Source organism: Plecotus auritus, assembly GCF_963455305.1.
Source record: "Plecotus auritus genome assembly, chromosome: 13".
Lineage (NCBI taxonomy): Eukaryota > Metazoa > Chordata > Mammalia > Chiroptera > Vespertilionidae > Plecotus > Plecotus auritus.
Window position 1 is genome coordinate 16152144 of NC_137779.1, and position 22979 is coordinate 16175122.

General features: G+C 43.2%; 1 protein-coding gene and 1 pseudogene across 7 annotated transcripts in view; one reads left to right on the plus strand and one right to left on the minus strand.

The window, feature by feature from the left end:
• The window catches only part of MSANTD2 (Myb/SANT DNA binding domain containing 2), a 35275-nt gene extending 13057 nt beyond the window's left edge, over positions 1 to 22218 (minus strand). For 2 of the 6 annotated variants that reach the window (XR_013959550.1, XM_080650172.1), the window contains exon 1: positions 21726 to 22218. Coding sequence is in view for 5 of the 6 variants with exons in the window: in XM_080650172.1 (XP_080506298.1) it covers positions 21726 to 22190 (465 nt within the window). In the remaining variant the exon portion in view is untranslated. Of the gene's footprint in view, positions 1 to 60; positions 165 to 17059; positions 17105 to 21725 lie in introns of those variants that run through there. The other 4 variants (XM_080650169.1, XM_080650168.1, XM_080650171.1 and 1 more) reach the window with 3 other exon arrangements.
• LOC308238184 (endothelial cell-selective adhesion molecule-like) lies at positions 11847 to 13772 on the plus strand (annotated as a pseudogene). Its single transcript, XR_013961676.1, has 4 exons — positions 11847 to 11882; positions 11986 to 12187; positions 12386 to 12540; positions 13759 to 13772. The product of XR_013961676.1 is annotated as an endothelial cell-selective adhesion molecule-like (transcript).
• Positions 22219 to 22979: the final 761 nt, after the last annotated feature.

The following is a 22979-nucleotide window of genomic DNA, read 5'->3' on the forward strand; positions in this document are numbered from 1 at the left end:
TTTCTGAAGTGGCAGTTAAGCAATACTAAAGAACTCAGAGTTATGCTGGTTACCTGTTCCGACTGTATCACATCGTACTGGAGCATTCAGTATCTGATTAACATCAGTATCGATGCTAGATAAATCTCCCAAGACAACAACTTAAAACAGGGACATTCACATATCTAGAAACAAGTATGGACATGAAATTAAGTCTTAGTAGTCACAACGGCCAAGCTTTAACATCTTCCCATTTTAACACTAAAAGGGTCTCAAAGGATTAGGCAACACCTACACTTATTCAATCCTTAACTCAATGGGATTATTCCATTGAAACTGTTCATATTATGGTCAGGAATGTCTTCGTAATTGTTAAGAAAAAATGGTCCTCAAACTTAGTCCTTAACTCATTTGAGTTTCCCGAGCGTTTAATGCTATTCATTATCTGTGTTCCTATCCTTGCCAAATATCTCTTATAAAACTTTCTATAATAGCCCGGTTGGCCTGGCTCAGTGGTTGAGTGTTGACCTATGAACCAGGAAGTCACTGTTTGATTCCCAGTCAAGGCATATGCCTGGGTTGTGGGCTTGATCCCCAGTGGGGGGCATGCAGGAGGCAGCCGATCGATGATTCTCTCTCATCACTAATGTTTCTATCCGTCTCTCCCTCTCCGTCCTCTCTAAAATCAATAAAAATATATTTTTTAAAAAACTTTCTATAATATACTGATTGACCGGGGTTGTTGGAGCTGCCTACGGCTTTAATGACAAACCAGTTCCCAACTTCCAAAATATATGGAAGTTCTAAAATGGAAAAAACCTTAGAGATCACCTAGTCCAATGAGGAGCCAAGGCCCAAGACAAATAAGTATTCCTTCAAAAGAGACCTGGCATATAAAACTACCAGGTGCCACCTGGCCGGCGTGGCTCATGGTTGAGCATCGGTCTATGAACCAGGAGGTCACAGTTCGGTTCCCAGTCAGGGCACATACTGGGGTTGCAGGCTCAGTCCCCAGTGGGGGGCAAGCGGGAGGTAGCTCATTAATGATTCTCTCTCATCTCTGATGTTTCCATCTCTCTATCCCTCTCCCTTCCTCTATGAAATCAATTTTAAATATATATATAAAAGTTACCAAGTGCCACCCACAAAATGGTGACATTTCCTCTAGACTGTGAGCTCCAGCAGGTAGGGATCATGTCTGCCTGTTCAGTTTCTCTGAGCCCAGAGTAGGACCTATCAGATAAGGACTGTCCAATATATTTCTTAAGTAAATGAATTTCTGTAACTTTTAAAAAAATATTTCTTATTGATTTCAGAGAGGAAGAGAGAGATAGAAATATCAATGACGAGAGAGAATCATTACTTAGCTGCCTCCTGCACACCCCCTATTGGGAATCGAGTCCACAACCCTGGCATGTGTCCTGACCAGGAATCGAACCGTGACCACCTGGTTCAACCACTGAGCCACACTGCTTGGGCTGAATTAAGGTAACTTTCAAGTAGTAAACCGCTTAGCAAGAAGATGAAATTTTCTTAGCAAAGAAAATCAGGAAACTCATTTAACCACGATGGTGGATTTTATTTATAAAATCAATAAATCAAAGTAGGTAGGGCTCCTAGAAATCTTTTGAAAAAATCAGGAGTAGAAAGGGTATTAAAAAAAAATACAGTGCTATAGTTAGCAAAGCAAATTAATTTCTTTGTAACAAAGGAAGACTAACTGCAAAGGTCAAGGCTGTTTTAAAAATATCTAACATACTGCCCTGCCAGTGTGCTCAATGGTTAGAGCATCCGCCCACACACTGAAAGGTCATAGGTTCGATTCCCGGGCACTTACCTGGGTCATAGGTTTGATCCCTGGCCCAGTTCGGGTGTGTGCAGGAGGCAACCAATTGATGTTTCTCTCTCACATGGATGTTTTTCTTCCTCTCTCTCTCCCTCCCTTTCACTCTCTCTAAAAAAATCAATGGAAAAATATCTTCGGGTGAGGATTTAGAACAACAAAAAATAATAAAAATATCTACCATTCTCATTATATTTTTCTTGGAGGTGGGGGTCACCTGCCAAATGAAGCTCTACAGCCTTGTCCAAAGTTTATTATTTCTTATGCCTTACAAATTATAAAAAATATTTCTAAAGTATAGAGTAGTTCTGTCAAAGACAGAAAAAGACTAGAGGTGTTTCCTGGATTTTAATAGGGTTAATTGGAAGAATGACCACTGGAAACCGAGATCTTCTCTCTCCGCTCTCCGGGGGACCATCCCCTGTCTTCTCCCCCCAACTCTCTGGGGAACTGTCCTGACTGAATTCCACCAGCTTGCACTTCCTCCTGAATCTGGCTATCGACAACTCATTAAAATACATGTGTGTGTGTGTGTGTGTGTGTGTGTGTGTGTGTGTGTGTACACACACACGGTTTTTATTGATTTCAGAAAGGAAGGGAGAGGGAGATAGAGATAGGAACATCAATGATGAGAGAGAATCATTGGTCGGCTGCCTCCTGCAGGCCCCATACTGGGGATTGAGCCTGTAACCCAGGCATGTGCCCTGACTGGGAATCAAACAGTGACTTCCTGTTCATAGGTTGATGCTCAACCACTGAGCCACGCCAGCCGGGCTCAATAACTCATTTTTATTTCTATAACTGGTCAGTACGATCTTCACAAAAGACAGATTCTTGCATAGGACAAATAATTCAGGAAATTTTGATTTTCAGTGAGTATCAACTCCTAAGTTTTCTGGGTTCCTCCACGCTATCAGCAGAGGGTCTTGTGTCAAGGAGGACAATACTTGAAAAACAAACATCTTTCATTGCTCAAGGAACTACACTCAGATGGCCATAAAGCTTTTAACCTTCCACTGTGGGTAAATCATACAATACTCATACAATAGCTCATACTGGCAGCAATACTATAAAAGCCATACCTAATATGTGTGGTCATGTTCAAGGGTTTCTTTGGGATACAAAGAATCCTTCTAGACATGGAATCAAGTGTTTTTCTATTTAAAACGAGACAGGTAAAAAAAATTAGGGTACATTGAATTACTTAACTATTTCTGCCAATGGCAGCAACAAGTGGTTACAGTCATCAAAGATAGCCAGATAACACGACTTGTCTAGAACCTCTTTCCCATAAAGGGGGGAAAAATCAGTTGTTAGTAAAGAACTGACTTGCATTAGAGGTTATTTTCATCTAACCTCCTATATCACCTCTAAAGTGGTATTTAAGATGATAATAAAAATGTTAACTTTAAGTAGTATCTTATAATTGAAAAGCACATTCAAGAGAATTATCTAAAATATTTCTAGGATAGCAGAGAAGAATCATTCATCTTTAAAGGCCTCCCATACAAAGGGCCTGCATTATGCACTAACTGTTCCATAGTCAGCCATGTCTAAATATTAAGATATACACATGCACAAGCATGTACACACACACAAATTACAAAACTCCACAGCTGTATCATTACAATGATACGTGTATTGTATTGTATTGTATTGTATTGTATTGTATTGTATTGTATTGCTTCCCAAACATGATGGTACATTCTTCTATTCATGAGACCCATGTTTAAAAGGGAAACTGCAGAGCAGCTCCCCCCCCCCAAAAAAAATAGTAGGCTATTCTATTCCTTTCATATGCTGATGATGTTATTCTCTCAGTTTTGTAGTTATTTTCTTATTAATGTGGATCCTGAGAGAGAAGATACCTACTAAGAAGGGCTCCCAATGGCTAAAGGGGCTCAGATTAGAAACAAAACAGATCGTGGCCGGGTGTCATCTGGATACACCAAAGCTCCAGGTTCGCTCTCTGGTCAGGACAGGTATGAGAAGCAACCAATCAATAAATGCACACGTAAGTGGTCCATCTCCCTCTCTCTTTCTCTCCCTCCCCGCCTCCTCAAATACATTTTTTAAAAAAGAAAGCAAACAGAGCCTACAGCCATTTCTATGCAGGGCCTGCGGGAGAAGCCTGCGCTAAGCTGCCTGCTCCTTCACAGAAAGGCCTGCCGGCACTGTGTTCCTGCCATCAGAGCCAGCCTTTATGAAGGAGTTCTTAGAATCCTATTTCAACCAACAGGACTGAGACTTGCTCCACCTAATTAGAGATAAGCAGCTATATCCCCATCAGCTTCTTCATAAATCAGAGGGGGCTCCATTCTGACCAGTCAGGACAATGTCCTTTGGACCAATCAAACTGTGAGGATTTAGACTCCTAATTTGCATGGGGACAGACCATTCAAGGACCTGGAGCAGGGACTTCTATCTCTGTAAGTCAGCTCACTTCTGGTTCTGGAAGCACACTTTCCCTTTCCACTTAAGACTGCCTGTCCTTGGCTGAAATACCATCGAGCTCTCTGGAGCAGACTAGGCAGGCATACACAGAGCAGGGCAGAGCTGTCTAGCTGGACAGGGGCCTTGCCTCAGGGCCTCCTAACAGCAGTACTGTTTTCACAGACATGCTGTGTCACTATTGAGCTGTTTGCACTAAATAAAGTTTCCTTCTTCACTGCATCCAAACTGGAATTCCTGTTGGTGTTGAATTGACGCCAATGACCTGACCTTTGATGACGCTAAAAATTACTATCTAGCCCAGCGGTTGAGTGCTGACCTATGCACCAGGAGGTCACGGTTCGATTCCCAGAGAGGGCATATGCCCAGGTTGCGGGCTCGATCCCCAGTGTGGGGTGTGCAAGAGGCAGCAGAACAATGTTTTTCTCTCATCATCGATGTTTCTCTCTCCCTCTCCCTTCCTCTCTGAGATAAAAAAAAAATATATTAAAACAAAACAGTAACAAAAAAACCCCTACCATCTATAATGCAAAAATAACCTATAATACATATTTTTCCATTAGTAAATTTTAAAGTGTTGTTTGTGAAAAAAATAATCTTGACACTTGGATAAAATCATGTAAAAATTAAGGTTTCATAAAGATGGTTCCCTCCATTAAGATATCTAGGGAAAAGCCCTAACCGGTTTGGCTCAGTGCATAGAGCATTGGCCTGCGGACTGAAGGGTCCCAGGTTTGGTTCTGGTCAAGGGCATGTACCTTGGTTGCGGGCACATCACCGGTGGGAGGTGTGCAGGAGGCAGCTGATTGATGTTGCTCTCATCGATGTTTCTAACTCTCTATCCCTCTCCCTTTCTCTCTGTAAAAAAATCAATAAAATATATTTTAAAAAAAAAAATCTAGGGAAAAGCATTAAGTCGATTCAATCAACTGTGTTTTTTAAAAAAGGGCAAATATTGAATTACTTCAAAAAGTGTGGGTTTGTTTGTGTGGTTTTTTTTTGCATTTACATGATATAAACTACAGGTCATAAGTGTGTGAAAAGAACACATCTGACACATACCCTTCCTAGGAAAACCTGAAAATAAGCATGTTTTAAGTTTATACACTTATTCTTGGGCAACCTGAACTTATTTAGAAAGAAATTCAAGTAATCATTATACGTGGTTTTCTTTAAATCTTCACCTGAGGACATATTCATTGATGAGACTGGGGGGGGGGGGGGGGAGAGAGAGAGAGAGAAAGAATCATTGATGTGAGAAACATGGATTGGTTGCTTCCCTATTTGCTCCTGACCGGGAATCAAACCGGCTACCTCTTGGTGTATGGGATGATGCTCCAACTAAGCCACTGGACCAGGTCAATCATACTTTTTATAGCTCATTTGGTAGCACTGTAATATTTTATTCTTATCTTTATGAGGATTGCTAAAAGCAATGGCCATATGAAAACGATGTCTGTACTTCTACAAAAAACCAAACGTTTGCCATATACGGCTCAATGTCCCATGTAACGAAAGTAAACCATTACTATTTTCTCAGTGCCTACTGTGCACTGAGACTGGGGCTAACCAGTGTAACTTTATTATTCCTCGTTTTGATAATAAAGCCAAAAGAGAGGGTCCCAGAAAACACTCTGAGGAGACTGTGTGCAGGAGGTTTACTTGTGAGACCGAGGAGCAGCAGCACTGGGCAAAGAAGCTGAGGTTGGAACAGAGGCTTTGGCTAGTCCCAGAGTGAGGTACGGGACTTCGATGACCCTTCAGAGCTGTCCTGAAGTGAGGCAAGGAGGCCGTGCCTCTGTATGTCAGCACTGACCAGTCAGTGGACTCAGGCTGCCACAGGACAGGGAGCCTAACCTTGGGGAAGACAGCTCCCTCGGGCAAAGAGAAATTCCCCGGAGGAATCCAACCAGAAGCCATCATCAATCCGCGCTCCGGGCAGCTGGGGGACTGACTCATGTCTCATTCCTGGAGGAGGAATCTGGGCAGTGTTATCACATAAGCACAAGAGCTATGTGATGCATCCTTATTTAACAGAAAAGAGAACTAAGAGGTAGCCACTTATTCAAGGTCACTACCAGAGTGTAGTCAAACGTAAATTAATCTTCGGTTTCAAAACTGGAACCTGATATGCTTCTTTTCAGCAGACACTGAAACGTATATTTACCTTTCTGCTGAGAAGTTTATAGCTCATTTTAATACTTAGCTAAAGTAACCGTATTTACCGGATTACTACACTCTCTGCACTGATTTCTTTTCTGATTCTTATTTAGCTTTCTTCACATGCATATCCTTTTTGTTGGTACATTCATGTGATTTATTACAAAACAGTCCATCTCATCCCCATCACCTCTTGGGAAAAGGTGAACAATGGCAGGCATAAGGTAATGGGACGCTCCATGGCCACAACCTTACCTGCTTTTATTGTCAAAAGGTAATTCTACTTTGTAAACGTTTCTTTCTATAATTCAAGCTTATTTCCTTTAAGAGAAGTTGGTAGTCCAATAAATACCATCATCTTTATAGAGACTTGAATGAATGATTGAATGTCTTCTACAATAAAAGTTTTGTTTGTTTCTCCCTAGCCGGTTTGACTCAGTGACTAGAGCGTCGGCCTGCGGACTGAAGGGTCCCGGGTTTGAGTCCGGTCGAGGGCACATGCCCAGGATGCGGGCTCATTCCCTGGTAGGGGCCATGCAGGAGGCAGCGATCCATGATTCTCTCTCATCATTGATGTTTCTATCTCTCTTTCCCTCTCCCTACCTCTCTGAAATAAATACATACTAGAGGCCCGATGCACAAAATTCGTGCAAGAGTAGGCCTTCCTTCCCCTGGCTGCTGGCACCGGCTTCCCTCTGGCACCCAGGACCCAGGCTTCCTTCGAAGCCCTGGCTTCGAATGGAAGGTTGTCTGGAAGGACGTCCAGTCTAATTAGCATATTACCCTTTTATTATTATATATAAAGTTTTGTTTGTTTTAAATCCTTGCAAGAAACTTCCATATCAAGGTTTCTCACTGTATTTATTACTTTAGTTTCTATTTTAAAAATTTCTTTTTGGTTTTGTTTTCTTATCTCATTGTATTTGTTATTTTAGGACACTATGAACCATCTACAAGAATTTATTTATTATTTAACATGTTTTTATTGATTTTAGAGAGGGAGAGTGGGAGAGAGAAACATCAATGTGAGGCAGAAACATCGATCAGCTGCCTCCCACAGAAACCCCAACCTGGGCATGCACTCTGACCAGGTTTAGTGCACAGGATGACACTAAACCAACTGAGCCACACTGGCCAGGGCTACCAGAATTTTTAAAATTTGTGTTTTCATTTCTATGATACAAAACATGTATGAACATAATGTCCATCTTGGTGTTGCTAGGTGATTTTGGTGTTGCATTTATGACCATTTATGCTCTCAGACTATTGCCAAAATATCACTTCAATTGTCCAAATTTAATAAAGTTGTGCCGATGATAAGGGAGCAATATGTATAACCAAATAGTTAAAAGTATGATGTCAGACTGCTTAGTTTAGCTCCCCTATGTACTAGCTTTGTGACATTGGACAAATTAATTGCTCTGGTGCCTCAACTTCCCCACCTGTAAGGTGAGGCTAATAACAAGACCTCATTCTTGTGTTAAATGAAAAATATAAGTAATGCATTTAAAACAGTGTCTGCCCAACAGCTCACACTCCATAAATATTAGCCATTATTATTATTATTACAAAAATGACTGTCACACAATATGGAGACCAAGGTGCCTTATGAATAAAGGTTAGTTCAAGTGGAGAAAAATTAGCAGCAAAGTTTTATCATAAAGCTAATGGTAGGAATAACAAACTCAAAGAACCCAACTGCAGCACTCGGTATCAAAATCTTGTTGGAAAAGTAAACAGGTTTCAGTGAGCCCATGTCCTCCAATATTAAAGGAATACTAGCTTGATTTTATTCATATTTAAAGTATTTTATAAAGTTGTTTTTGTTAGATAACATGTGAGAGCTATACATAGATTTAGGTTTGTTACTGAGTAAGTAACACTGTTATGTACATGTTTTTGCTCACCCATTATTATTCAAGTTTCAGAAACACCTGGCTATATCATCACAGCTTCTTCAACTTTCTGGTCATATTTCTTCATTCACAGATAAAAGCGATCATGTAACCATTTTCAAAGGGCTATAGCCTTGGCAGGAATATGGTGACTGAACACTGACACAGAACAAAGGGGGAAGGAATCCAGAGTGAGGCCTCACCTTGCTTACTGGGCAATGTGTTCGCAAGAAGCAAGAGGCAGGCAAAACTCAGCCTGAATCAAAGAAAAAGTGTGAATGACCCACGTTTTTTCTTAAGAGTTCACTAGAACAAAAAGCATGTAGACCTCTCATTCACTTTTTGGTGAATGGAAATTTCCTGGAATTAAAATAAAATTCACCATCACTTTTCAAAAAATACTTCATGAATATGTGGTTATGTTGAAGTTAAATTTTTCCATTGGTTTTTCTCCTTCACTCTTAATGTGTTTTATATTTATTTATATAAAAATATTATTTTATACTGTGCCTCAGTGGTTGAGGATCGACCCATGAACCAGGAGGTCATGGCTCCATTCCTGGTCAGGGCTCAATCCCTGGTCAGGGCACGCAGGAGGCAGCCAATCGATTATTCCCTCTCATCATTGATGTTTCTGTCTCTCCCTCTGCTTTTCTCTCTCTGAAATCAATAAAAATATAATTTTAAAAAAGAATTTTACAAAATTGGCACAACTCTGGTTTATTCTACTCCAACTATTAATCATGTTCTCTAATTTGCAGGAGAGAGAGGGAAGATTCTCTGGTTTTGCTGAAGGCTGAACCTAGGAACCCAGCACAGGGGTGCTCATTACCTAACGAGTGAATGAATTCTAACAATGCTGCACTCTGCTGCTTGGTGAGGCGAACCTCAGGGACAACTGGATGTATCACAATAAAAAGGCACAATATAAAATAATGTAAATCATTTTTAATAAAGCAAAGGCAAATGTATTTCTATTTCTTGTGCATAATGTGAGGTAGAGAACTCGACCTTTCTAAGGTCAATAAAGCCGATATCAAGGAATATCATATCTAAGGGGCTTTCTAATTGTGTTAATTAATTTATTTTAAGTAGCATATCATTTTCTATCAAAATATAAGCTCTTGGAAGGCAGTTATTCTTTTTTTCCTGTTCTGTTCACTGATGTATCCCCAGCACCTAAATCAATGCCTGGCATGCAGAAGTGGCCTAATAGATTTTTGCTAAATGAATGAATGAAATGAATAAAAATTCCTTAAAATTACATATGACAGTTAAGACATCCAACATAAGATCGAAGTACTTTTATTGTTGTTAATCCTCACCTGAGGATATTTTTCCCATTGCTTTTCAGAAAGTAGAAGGGAGGGAGGGGGAAAGAGAAAAACATTGATGTGAGAGAGACATATCAATCAGTTGCCTCCCAACCGAGGGCAGGGCCCTTGACTGGGAATCGAACCCTCAACCCTTCAGTGCGCAGGCTGACACTCTAACCACTGCGCCACAGTGGCCAGGGCCAGCTCGAGGTACTTTCTAACCTGTCATACTCTTCCTTCTAAGTCATAAACCAGATCTTTCCATTTAGAGAAAGGTATTTGCAGATTCAAAATAATAATAATAAAAGCAGTTTGGGGTAGATATAGACTTTATTCTGGTTTTAATATCAATTACAAACATAATTGAGTTTTTTGATAAATGAAGTAATCTGAAAGTAGATAGTAAAGAAGCAATAGTGTGAGTTTCAAAAATTTAGGCTATTACAACAAAGTAGTCTTACACAGGCTGAGAAAATGCAACTAGAAAACATCTAAATGAATAACTTCCATTCTACTGTACCAATTTATTTTGAATGAAGTGTTATTTGGTAGCTCAAAATATGTAATTTATGAATACAGCTGAGAACACTTATATAAAAAAATGATGGCTGTTATGCCTAAAATGTCTGAAAATAAACACAGGTTTGCATTTTCCTAAGGAATAACGCAAGTCACCAAGTGACAAGATAACACTCACATGATTTTCTTTTTTTTTTGCCAAGGGAAAAAAAATTCCATTAGTGCAAAAAAAAAAAATTCTATTGGCTCTCAAGGCCCCTCCCCCAATTAGGTAAGTATTATACAGATTTAAATACATGTCTTTTTCCAATATGAAGGCACTTTTCAATTATTCAGAACCATAGGGAGTAAGACTCCACATAGATTACAAACTCCAGATCATTTGTAACATATGCATATGAGGCTCAGACCCATTAAGCCTTCATTGTGAACACTGAATCAAGTTTCTGCAATGGTAAAGAGCGAGCAGAACACGTTGCATGAACCACACAACAGAAATAAATTTAAAGAGTACCTAACAATCAACTGTTTAAAATCTAAAACTCGTTGTAGTACTGGTCTTTGTGTTTGAAGCTCAAAAAGTTTTTTCCTCCCATTTTTTAAAACATTTTTAAACATTACACTTATGAACTTCCAAAGGGGGCAGAGACTGCTATCCTCCCTTAACCTAGTGATAGGAGCATACCCTTCAGAGTGCCCTCAGACAATTAACATCTGAGATTTCAGATCTGAATTTTAGTGCCTGCCCTCCGATAATGTTAAAAAAGAGAAAGAAAGCAGGATGATCACTTCTGAAGACTGGGGAGCAGATCAGAATCCAAGTGTCTGTAGAGACTATTTCCTAGGGGTAACAGAGGCAGGGCTGTTCTAAAATGGTGTTTGAGTTGGGTCTCATTGGTTCTAAAAACTAAAGCTATGAAGTACTGTGACGTGATGATCCTTGAGGATACAACAAAGAATCCTGTGTGAGTTGGTACAGCAGCAAACAGTGGGTTTTATGACAGGTTAAGATCTAACAAATCCTATAAATTTGAATTTTCAGATTCTCCAAGCAGCCTCCTGGATATTGATATATTTGAAGTCAGTTCTCTTCTCTCCATTTTCACCACCACGGTTTTATTCACTGCTTGTCTAGAGTACTGCAAGAAGCCTTCAAATGATCCTTGGGCTTCCGGTCTTAACCTTTCCAATTCATTTTCCACATCAGAGCCAGTTCTAGAACCTAAGACTAACCATGCCGCTCTCCAGCTTAAAATCCCTTGATGATTAGGATAAAGTCCAACTCCTTGGCACATCATCTGATCTCTTGCTTATGATGTCTCCAGTCTCACTTCCTACAACTTCCCACCCCCTTCCCTCAAACCCTAGGCTCCAGCTATCTCAAACTACATAGCATAACACATTTCACCAGGATATAATTAATGTTTCTGGAGTTTTAATACCTTAAGTCTAAAAGAGCACAATGACTGAAAAAAAATCGATCTCACCTCATTATTTTCTAACCCTCTTTTATGTAACTGCGGGTTATGACTCATTAGTGGGTTGGAAAATCGATTTTGTGGGCTGTTACCACCTTTCCAAACACCCCCAGTGGGAGATGGAGAAACAATATACAGGGGATCAAGAACCGTTCCGGTGAAGAGGATCTGGGGTGGTGAGAGGGTGGCTAGGGAGAAGGGGTGAATGGGGAGCTGGCACAGGTTAGAGGGGGCGGTACAGGTGAGGAGCATCTGAGGTTTGACAGTTTGGGGGAGGGAGATTGGCTGAGCCTGAGGGCACAGTGCAGGCACGTGGTAACGGGCAGGGGTTATGCCCACACCAGGTGTTGGCACACATCAATGGGGCCACAACAAGCCAAGATGGAGCGTCCCTGGTCTACCCCATGCCCTCCCGGAACGTGTCCCTGCGGCTGCAGGGCCTCCAGGAGAAAGACTCCGGGTCCTACCGCTGCTCTGTGAACGTGCAAGACAAGCAAGGCACAAGCAGGGGCCACAGCAGCAAAACTTTAAAACTTGACGTGTGGGGTAAGAAGCACACACTTTCCAGTACCTCCCCACCCCACGGGAGGTCAGGCAGGTCTCTCTCCCAAATGCTGAGTGCGCAGGTTGGAGGAGGGTTAAACAGGGTGACTAAAGAGTCTGTGTGCAGAAGTTGGTGTGTGTGTAGGTGGGTGTCCATTGATCTCTTGGGGGTGAGTTTTTAACCTGTCTCCCTTTCCCCAGTTCCTCCAGCTCCTCCATCCTGCCATCTCCTGGGTACGCCCCGTCTGGGGACCAATGTGACCTTGAGCTGCAAGTCCCCAAGGAGTAAGCCAGCTGCCCTGTACCATGGGAGCGGTTACACCCATCTGGTGAGGTTTTCTTTGCACCAGTTTTAGGTGAGAGACTTCTAGAGACAACAGAGGCTGGGGCTGGAGCTGGGGCTGGGGCAAGATGAGGTACCAGAGGGACTGGGTGGAAAGGGAAGGCAGTGCTGCAAAGTCCTGGGGAGGAGGAGGGTGCGGGCAGTGGTGGAGAAAGAGGGTCACCAGGTGCAAGCTTGTGTTGGGTGCTTTCACGTATAACTATGTTACTGAAGAGGATCCATGGCCTAGCGATTCAGGAGCTAGATTACCTGTATTCAAACAGAATAGAACATACCAGAGAATTCTGAACATAGTTAAGTATAGGGTCATTGCGTGGATTAAATAGATTAATATTTGTAAAGCACTTAGAACAGTGCACAGCACAGTGAGGGCTATAGAAGTGTGAGCCATATTCATTATTATTTTGCGGCATTTGTTTCAGTTCCACAGATATATTATGTAAGTACTAGGCCACAGAGTAAAATATATTCTTGTTATATGTTCAAAAAAGATGCATTGCTGTGGTTTTTCTTTTAGTACATAAATTAAGGAAAGAGATGTATCATGGGTATTTGCATAATGGCAACTCAACACTATAAAAATGTTATTTAGCAAAACATATAAATTATCTGGAATTGGCACTATTATGTGCCAAACTATCTTTCCCACCCTTTTGCATGTTTCTTTATGACACCACCAACCATTCATTTGTAGCCTGTAAGTCATACCTTCACCAAATGCCACTCTATGGCAATATTTTCTTCATTTGAAAGGCATGACTTTTATTTATTTTCTCATTAATCCTCACCCAAGGATATTTTTCCACTGATTTTTAGAGAGAGCAGAAGGGAGGGGGAGAGACACACAGAGAGAAACATCGATGTGAGAGAAACACGTCGACTGGTTGCCTCCTGCACACGTCCTGACTGGGGCTGGGGCTCAAACCTACAACCGAGGTATGTGCCCTTGACCAGAATTGAACCTGGAACCCTTCAGTCCATGGGCGAATGCTCTACTCATTGAGCCAAACCAGCTAGGGCTAAAGGCATGACTTTTAAGCAGCTGATCACGTATAAACTGCTTGGAACAAGTGCATTATTTGGATGGGTTCTTTTGGATTCTTGAACAAAATGTATTTTACTGAATTTGCAGTTTGTACCATTTTAAGTTATACAGCCCCTGGGTCTTTACACCCCAACTGCTCATCTGTCTCTACTCCCTTCTGCCAACTCAGTCCCACCTCACCTTCAGGATCCACCTCCTGAAAGCCTACGAGATGCCCTTCATGTGGGCACCTGTAGCACCATGAGCTTAACACCAACACAATACACAGACCGTGCTCACAATACTGTGACTGGTGTGTTAGCAGTCTGACTCTCCACTGAAGGTGGACACAGTGAGGATAAGTGGTACACTGCTGTATTCCTAGGAACTACTGCAGAAGGCACTCAAATATGTACTGGTAAATATAAAAAACTAAGTCCTTATTCCAGACCTTAGTACTTACAGAAACCCCGGTAAGATGCTGTCATCGAGTGTGATAAAAGGGAATGAGCATGATCTCTAAGCCCTCTCCCAGAAGCCTGGATTTTAGCCAAGAGTTAAACTGCACACCTTTTCCATTTCCTAAGGGCAGTGGAATTCAAGGGCCCACTAATCAGTCAAGAAAGATGCTCAGAGTTCTAAAGCAGTGGTCTTCAGCTGGGGTATCCATACACCTTCTTTAATGACTGATCGAGGAACCTTAAAACCTTAGGGATTCCTGTCATTCCCAGCCTTGTATTTTTCAGGTGTGAAGCTTGGCTCCTTAACTGAGAATAACCAAAGCAATAGAGGTTAGTAATATTGTTTTGTTTAAGTGTAAGTGGAGTCCTGGCTGGTGTGCTCAGTGGTTAGAGCCTCAGCCCCACACATCTCAGGGGCGGGCACATGTCTGGGTTGCAGGTTCCACCCATGGGGTGACTGTGGGAGGCAACCAGTCGATGTGCTCTCTCACATCGGTGTTTCTTTTTGTCTCCTCCCTTCCTCCCCCTCCCTCCCCTTCCACTTTTACTCTCAAAAATCAATGGAAAAAATATCCTCAGGTGAGAATTAATAAAACAAAACAAAAAAGTAAGTGGAATGGTGTCTGATCATCAACATTTTCAAGATACATTTAATAGAACCTACAGATAAGAACTTCTCACCGCATTCAGAGTATATTCAATAAATTTTATGGTTAATCCTCATTTTACTCATCTCATACAAGATTTAACATTTTCTATATTCTGTAAACTTTCAAACATATTATGAAAACATTTTTAATTTCAGCTTTAAAATGTTCAAGAAAGTACATGGATTTCAAAACACTTCTGGGAATACATGAGCAAAAAAGTTGGCCAATACATTAACCACTAGCCACACATGACTATTTAAATGTAATTAAAAATTCAGTTTCACAGTCATACTAGCCACATTTCATATGTTCAACAGCCACCTGTGGCTAGTGGCTACTGCACAGTGGCGACTGGACAGTGCAGACACAGAAACTCCTATCATCACAGGAAGTTCATGGACAGCACTGTCCTAGAGAACCAAGAGCATGGCACTGCCCCAGACAACTGAGGTTACAGCATCTTATTCCTGGCACTAAAAGCTCTTCCTCCTAGAATGGTGGAGCATTTTTCTTGACTTCTATCAAGGTTCCTCCTACTCAGGGGTAAAGTGGCAGAGTGCAAGAAGGAATCTTGAACTCCCCAGAGGTTTGTGTGTAGCCAAGCGAATCCTTTCATAATAAAAAGACTTTTAATACTCTGAATAACAAGCTTTTCCCTACACTATTCAATATGGTAGGCACTAACATGTGGCTACTTATAATTTAAAATTAAATTAATTAAAATGAAACTTGGAAGCCTATTCATCCAGTTTCAACGTGTGCTTGTTAAATCCCTTACCTCCCAAACCGAAAGCCTAAATATAAGCAGTACATGGTTGGTAGTCTAAGTCTACAGTCATACGCAGCTTAACGATGAAGATACGCTCTGAAAACTATGTTGTCAGGCGATTTCCCCATTGTGGAAAAATCATAGAGTGAGTGCACTTACACAAACCTGGATGTACTACAGCCTACTACTACTAATCATATACACAGGCTATATACTACTAATCATATACACAGGCTATATGGTATACTCCGTCATATATGCGGTCCATTGTTGACTGAAATGTCGCTATGGGGTGTGGGACTATATTCTGTTAAGATACACATCAAGCCCCTGTCAGACTGACTAACAGACAAGCAAACTGAAACACACAAGCGTTTGGCTAACAGGGGCATGGGAACAACAGAAACTGAATACGTAAAAAATGGAAGGAAACAGCTCTGACTAAATCTTCCTTATGAACTCTTTGATAGTATACCATATTTTTTGGAAATCTTTCAGCGATAATGCAAAGGAAAAGTCTTGTCTGCAAACACAAGAGAAACGTCCTCAGAGGTGGGAGGAGTCTATTAAAATGCTTATACAGACACAAGCACTTGGGTCCACGTTACCTTTGCCCTATTGGTTCTCACAAATAAAGACTAGGCTGGACAGGGAGGCTCAGCTGGCTGGAACATCGTCCTGTAAACCAAAAAAGATTGTGGGTTTCATCACCAGTCAGGGTGCGTATGGGAGGCAACCCATCCATGTTTCTCTCACATCGAAGTTTCTCTCTCTCTCTCTCATCAATAATTCTTGGGTGAAGGTTAAAAAATAATACTAATAAAAAAAGACCAAATAATACTATACTGTGATTGGTCTGCTGAAGTTTGAAATTTGTTCCAAACATTATGACAATTACTGATGAATAAATCTAAGCAATGTCTCTAAAAATTCAGTCACTGTGTTTGCTGGGTAGAATTCTGCCTACCGCTTGTAAACAGGTCTGATGAGCACCAGCACTGATTCAGCAAAGACAAGTGTTTTAGGTCATGCAGTCACTTTGCATTTCATCTTCAGGCAGACCTAGAAGAACACATCTGCTTCAAAGACATAAAGCCAACTCTCACGAGGCAAATTGTTGGAGAAAACGCAAAAATATGGGACTTGAGAATGAGTTTTGTAGTGCATCAGATGAATTGATGGAAGTGTGAATATAGCATGTGGCTCAGAAGTGAATGTTTTCATGAATTCCAAATCTAGAGCGCTCTTTCCACTACTACAGGATGAAGTGCGATGTGCTCTCTCCCTCCTTTGAAGTCATCACACCTATTGTCTGCTTTAGAATGACACTAAAGCATTTTAGTAATGACACTGAAGCAAGTACTGCATTATATACCATTCCTTGTGTTGTCTTGTACAGCTTTTAACTCTCTGATGTGTGTATACAAACTTCACCTGCATTGTAAGCTCTCAGACTGTGTGTTATAGTTCTTTTATTCAGACTAACATTTGGCAGACAACCTTGCACATAGTAAGCGCTTGAGTATTTGCTGAATGGAGATATGAAGAAAAGGCCTACATATACAAAAGGATAAAATATCATGTAATGACTACACACACAAAAAAAACAAAAAACCCCTATTTGTTACCTGGCTCCAAAATTAGGCTGGAATTGGTAGCAGACAAATTTTCTTCTGGCAAACAAACAAAAAGCAATAAGACATCAGAGCCAAACAATAGTATAGGCAGCAACACAGTCTCAAACACATCCATTTTATCCAAATGATTAAACAAATATTAATAATGACATATCAGACAGACTTCTCAGTGAAATTCTTTGCAGCAATAAACAAATGTTTATATCTGACTTTAAGTTAAAATCCTATGTGCTTAGAGATATACATAAACACTTGGTTGGTATTTAAAAATTGTACTTTGGTAGCTAAATCCAAATGCTCTTAATTCAATTTCAATGTTTACATTTTAATACTTCCATCCTATATAATAAAAGGCGAATATGCAAATCAACCAAATGGCGGAACAATTGGTCGCTATGATGTACACTGACCACCAGGGGGCAGATGCTCAATGCAGGAGCTGTGTCCTGGTGGTCAGTACGCTCCTACAGGGGGAGCCCCGCTCAGCCAGAAGCTGAGCTCACGGCTGGAGAGCGCAGCCTCTCCTGCAGCCACAGCAGCGCTAAGGATGTCTAACTGCCGTCAGATGGACATCCCCGCCCCCAGGGGTCCTGGACTGCAAGAGGGTGCAGGCCAGGCTGAGAGACACCCCCCCACCCGCCCAGTGCACAAATTTTGTGCACCGGACGTCTAGTGCAGTGGTCAGCAAACTGTGGCTAGCGAGCCGTGGTTTGCTGCTTTGTTGACTAATGAGTTTGCCGACCACTGCCTTAGGGAGAAACACTTAAACATTTTAATAATGTACTAATGTCTTTAACCTGAAATCAAAACTTCTGGGTAAGGGTAATGCCTTACAGCAGTGGTCTGCAAACTCATTAGTCAACAGAGTGGCAAACCACGGCTCGCGAGCTGCATGTGGCTCACGAGCTGCAGTTTGCCGACCACTGTTCTAGAGTATACATAAGAGGACTGAGCACAGCCCAGAGAAGGAAAGTGATGTGCTTTAAGGTTATTCGGGAAGGTGGTCGGGAAAAAGGATGGGATAGGATTCAGCTTTCTGACGCCTTCACATGATGAGATGAAAGCTGCTACATCAACATGTTGAAACTATGATTAGGGGAAAGTTTCCTGAAAAGAACAAATTTACGTTACTATATTATCTCCTCCCTCTTCCCAAACTTAGAAGAAATTATGAGAGTTTTCATAATTGAAGTTTGATAGATATTGCGTATATATCAGACCAGAAATGTAACTGATGCACACTGTGATGAGCCATTATCATTATCTACATATTCCCTGTGGGCCTCTGACAGAATTCACATTGAAGTGAGCACATTATATTAGTCTGATTAAGAACTCCTCATGGTCCATTTTACTGCACTACTTTATTTCTATTTTGTAAAACCTAAAACAAAAGAGATTATTGAATTCCTTTTTGCAGGTCTCATCAAAACAAGAAAGTGGAAGTTTTTTCTGAATTACCTGTTCTAAATCGGCATTTCTGAAACTGGGATCTAAAGTTTGCTTTCAGGGGTTTGGGATTCTGAGAATTTTTTAAGGTTTTTATAATCTGGATTACTTGGGACATCCACCTCATAATTGTGTAAGGCTATGATTTCACTGACCCCATTTGCCTCTATGCTTAAAATTAAATTCATAGTAAGTCTCGTAGAGGGACAGAGCTTAGTTTTCAAACTGGGTTTCAAAGTCTCTATTTTTAGGTTCAAGTTTAAGTAACACTGCTCTAGATTTTTTGTTGTTGTTGTTAATCCTCACCTGAGGATATTTTTCCATGAATTTTTAGAGAGAGTGGAAGAGAGAGGGACAGAAACATCGGTGTGAGAGAGCCACATCAATTGGTTGCCTTCTACATGCCCCCGACCATGGCCCAGGCTGGGGAAGACCCTGTAACCAAGGTAGTTGCCCTTGACCGGAATTGAACCCGGACCCTTTGGTCCGAAGGCTGACGCTCTATCCACTGAGCAAACTGGCTAGGGCTGCTCTAGATTTTTATACTTTCCAAAATTCTTCTTTAGACTTTATTTGGTGAATTTAATAAATATGTATCCAGAGCCTACTATATGCTAGGCCAGGGGTGGGAACATCCGGCCTGAGGACTGTATAAGGCCTGCGAAATCATTTGGTCTGGCCCTGCCAAGGCATTAGGGGTGAGTTAATTAAATGTCTGACCTAATATAGCAGGCTAATTTTTTAAATTGCTTTTTATTTTTTAAACTTATTTATTTTAATCCTCATCCGAGGATATTTTTCCACTGATTTTTAGAGATGGTTGGGAGGGAGAGGGAAAGACAGAAATATCAATGTGAGAGAAACACATCTATGAGTGGTAGCAGGCTAATTTTTAAGTTGGTAATTTTGTATGGCCTGCAAAAGATGCTATAAATATCCAAATGGCCCTTGGAAGCAAACAAGGTTCCCCACCCCTGTGCTAGGCACTGGCCATACAGTAGTGAGTAAGTGACTAGAACTTGCCCTTACAGAGCTTATAATTCTGACAGGAAAGACCAACATTGTTAATGAAGAAGTCTGTTCCTTGGTTGAAGTCACTTAAGGAGTACAGCCCTTAACAGTTACCTGTCCTTGTCAACTGCTATTGTGGATCACAGAACTCATTATCATCATCTACATATTCTCAAAATATTCTAAGAGCATGAGGTCAATTTGGTCTTATCTGTTTGAAGACAGGTAAACTGATCCTTTAAAAAATATTCTTCAGAGAAGCTCAATCTCCTTTCCTTGCTTAGGTTATAGTTTCTCATAACTGGACAAAGACACAACCCAAAACTAGAGATTTCCTAGTCATCTGAGAAACAATTTCATAGATACGTTTACATTCAGTGAATTTTTGATAGCATGACACTTTTCCCTGTTGATTGGGAAATTCCATGGACAAAAATCAATCAAGTTAAAACAGTCACAAATGCCTAAGGTGCACTTCTAAACTCAAGAAAAGTTCACAGACAGAAGCTAGTGGACACAGTGCAAAAACTCCGCCTCCCTGAGCCTTACTGTCCTTGAACAGAAGAATGAATGCGAGTCAGAGAACAGTGGCTACTATTAGCTACTATAGTTGATCCCTTAAAAACCCAGAGGTGAGGAGCACTGACCCCATATACAATGGAAATCCAGAAAATAACTTTGGACTCCCCAAAACCTCAACTACAGTAGGCCCTTTGCACCTGCGGATTCAACCAACCACGGTGGGGAATGCGAAAATAAAATACCGTTTTTAATCAGGGTTGGTTGAATCTGAGAATGTGAACCTTGGTGATATGGAGACGGACTCTATATTTATTGACAAAATAAGCATATAAGTGGACCTGCACAATTCAAATCCTGTCTATAAACTGCCATTATAATGACATTCCTGTTTAAAAAAAAAGGGGGGGAGGGGTGTCATAAGACCCAAAGGTACATGTTATCAAGTAAACCAATTTAATTTTGTAATTGAGAAATGGGTGTCAAATTCCTTGATCAATAGTTAATAGGTTTGAAATGTCTTAGTTTCTGGACTAAATTTTCTAAGGAACAATGTCCCCAGATGAACACTACTTGAGCCAAGACCTCTTAAATTTTGCAGCAATCTCCTCCTTCAGGGTGATTACCATCGTCCTTACTTGGTTTTTACCCCCTCCCCGAGGGTAAAACAGTGCCATCCCTATCAGAAAAGAAGTACAGAGATACTATGACTATGAAGGAGAAGTGGTTCCGTGAAGACTGGAATCCTACCAGAACCTTTTAGCAGACACTGTGATGAGGGAACTAACTTACCTAAAAAACAACTCCGTATCAACTTAGAATACACATACAAACTGGAAATGCCTCCATTGAAAGTCAGTAAAAACAGCAAAATGATAACCACATTCACGTACCCAAGGATAGCTGGATGCACACTGAGAGCTTTACTGCTCACCATATCCCGCACAACAACTACATCAGGGGAAACGGGCTTTCATGAAGGAGCTAAGTCAGAAACACACCTCAAGCCAACCTAACTCTGGAGGAGGCACTGACACCCCAAATTCTAGACCAACTACCAGGCAAGCTAACTTCACCAGAACAATGCACTATCTGGCTCCAATCACGCCTTTCCAATTCTCCAAAGCATCTCCAGTTTTCCTCGTCCTTCACAGCTCCAGTTAGAAGCAAGGCGACTGACACAAAGGCCAGTCATCCAAAGGCGCTCCTCTGTATGGCTCTGCCACCGCACTCATTGGAAAATCCCTAAACTGGGGGCCCACCGGCCCCCCGCCCCCGCCCCCCGCTACCCTTCCTCAATCCCGCAGGGTAACCTCTGCCTAGGCGCCCCCTCTGCCTGGAACAAAGCGAGGCCCCGGCGGTGGGGTGAGAGGCGCCGGGCTCGGGGATGCCCACCGCGCGCAAGGAGAAACCAGCAACTTCAGAGCGCAGGAACGTCTTCCATTGGCAAGAAAGAGGGGCGGCGGCAGGCACGCCCAACTTCAAACTCAGGAAACCTACGGGCTGGCGGCCATCTGGAAAAAACCCTTCCCAGGGAGAGAAGAAAAAGGCGGAGAGATGCGAGTCGCCCACCGGGCTCCGGAGGGAGCCCCGAGCTGGGACCGGCCCCGCCCCCGAGGTCCGCTCCCCGCCTCCTCTCTGCCTCGGGTTCGCTGCCCCGGGCCGGGCGGCCGGTTACCTTGATGCGCTCCCGGCACTGGGACGGGGTCCGCTCGTAGCCCAGCTCGGCCAGGGCCCGGGACACGCGCTCGTACATGGCCGGCCCGGGGGCCTTGCTGCCGAATACCGTGCCGGCTCCCTCCAGCTGCTGGTACCGCGCCTCCACCAGCCGCTCGTTGCCCCACACGGCGATGAGCGCGTTGGTCTCGGCCGGCGTCCACGACATGCCGCGGCATGCGGCCGCGGGGGCTCCCCAGGACGAGGCGGCGCTGCGGCCCCCCAGCCCGAGACCCCCGGACGCCGCTGCCCCCGAGCCTGCCGCACTGCCCGGCCCGAGCGGGGAGGCGCCCCGAGGCGTGGAAGGGTCGGACAGCGAAGGGTTCCCGTCGCTCAGGCCACCGGGAGAGGCAGGGGAGAGCACCTCCATCTTTGGGATTTTAAGCGGCGAGTTGGCGGGCCGCTCCGAGCCACAGGGCGCAGCCATCTTCCTAGCGGCCGCCACTGCACCGCCCGGAAGTGACGCGCCCGCGATTCCGGCCGCCGCGCTCACGGGGGCCGCCCAGGGCCCTGGCTCGCCCGGAGCCGCGCGGCTCAGGGTCTCCGTTGCCGGGCGCGGGCCTTCCGCTCCCAGCGGCCTCTCCCCGCGGGCCCGCCCGCGCCGCCCGCTCCTCTCCCGGGGCGAGGGCCAGGGAGGGGGCGCGCCGGGGCCCCGCGCGGAGGAGAAGGGAGGGGGCATGAGGGCACCGCTGTGCGGACCGAGCGGAGCCTCTCCACTTCCTCTCCAATCTCAGCCCCCGCGAGGGAGGGCGCGCGCGGGGCCGCGGTTAAGGGGGACTGGACCAGGGCGCTCCTCTTCGCCTCCCCTCGGCCGCCCCTCCCTCCAGCCCGGCCGGGGGCGCTGGGCCGACGTCCAGGCGGAGGCCGGGGAGCTTCCGGAGGTGCATCCAGGGAGGCGCCGGAGCTGGAGGGCGAGCATCTCTGGGGGAGGCTTTAAAAAGCAGGAACCCTGTCGCTTTTCACGAAACACAAGCGCATTATTTAAGGAACAGCAACTCCGATTCCAATTATGATAGATTTTCCAGGCTCTTGAGGGTGGGTGTGACCATTTGTAGAATTCGATAACTTGCTGCGTTTGTGCAGTTTATCTGGGGAGCCCGGCAGAAAAAGTTACTTCCCAATACCATTCTCCATTCTCCCTGATTTGAAAGTTGAGTAGTTTTCCCACTGTTCGGCATGCTCTTCAGAAGGGATGGGGGCAGGGAGGGGATAGTGG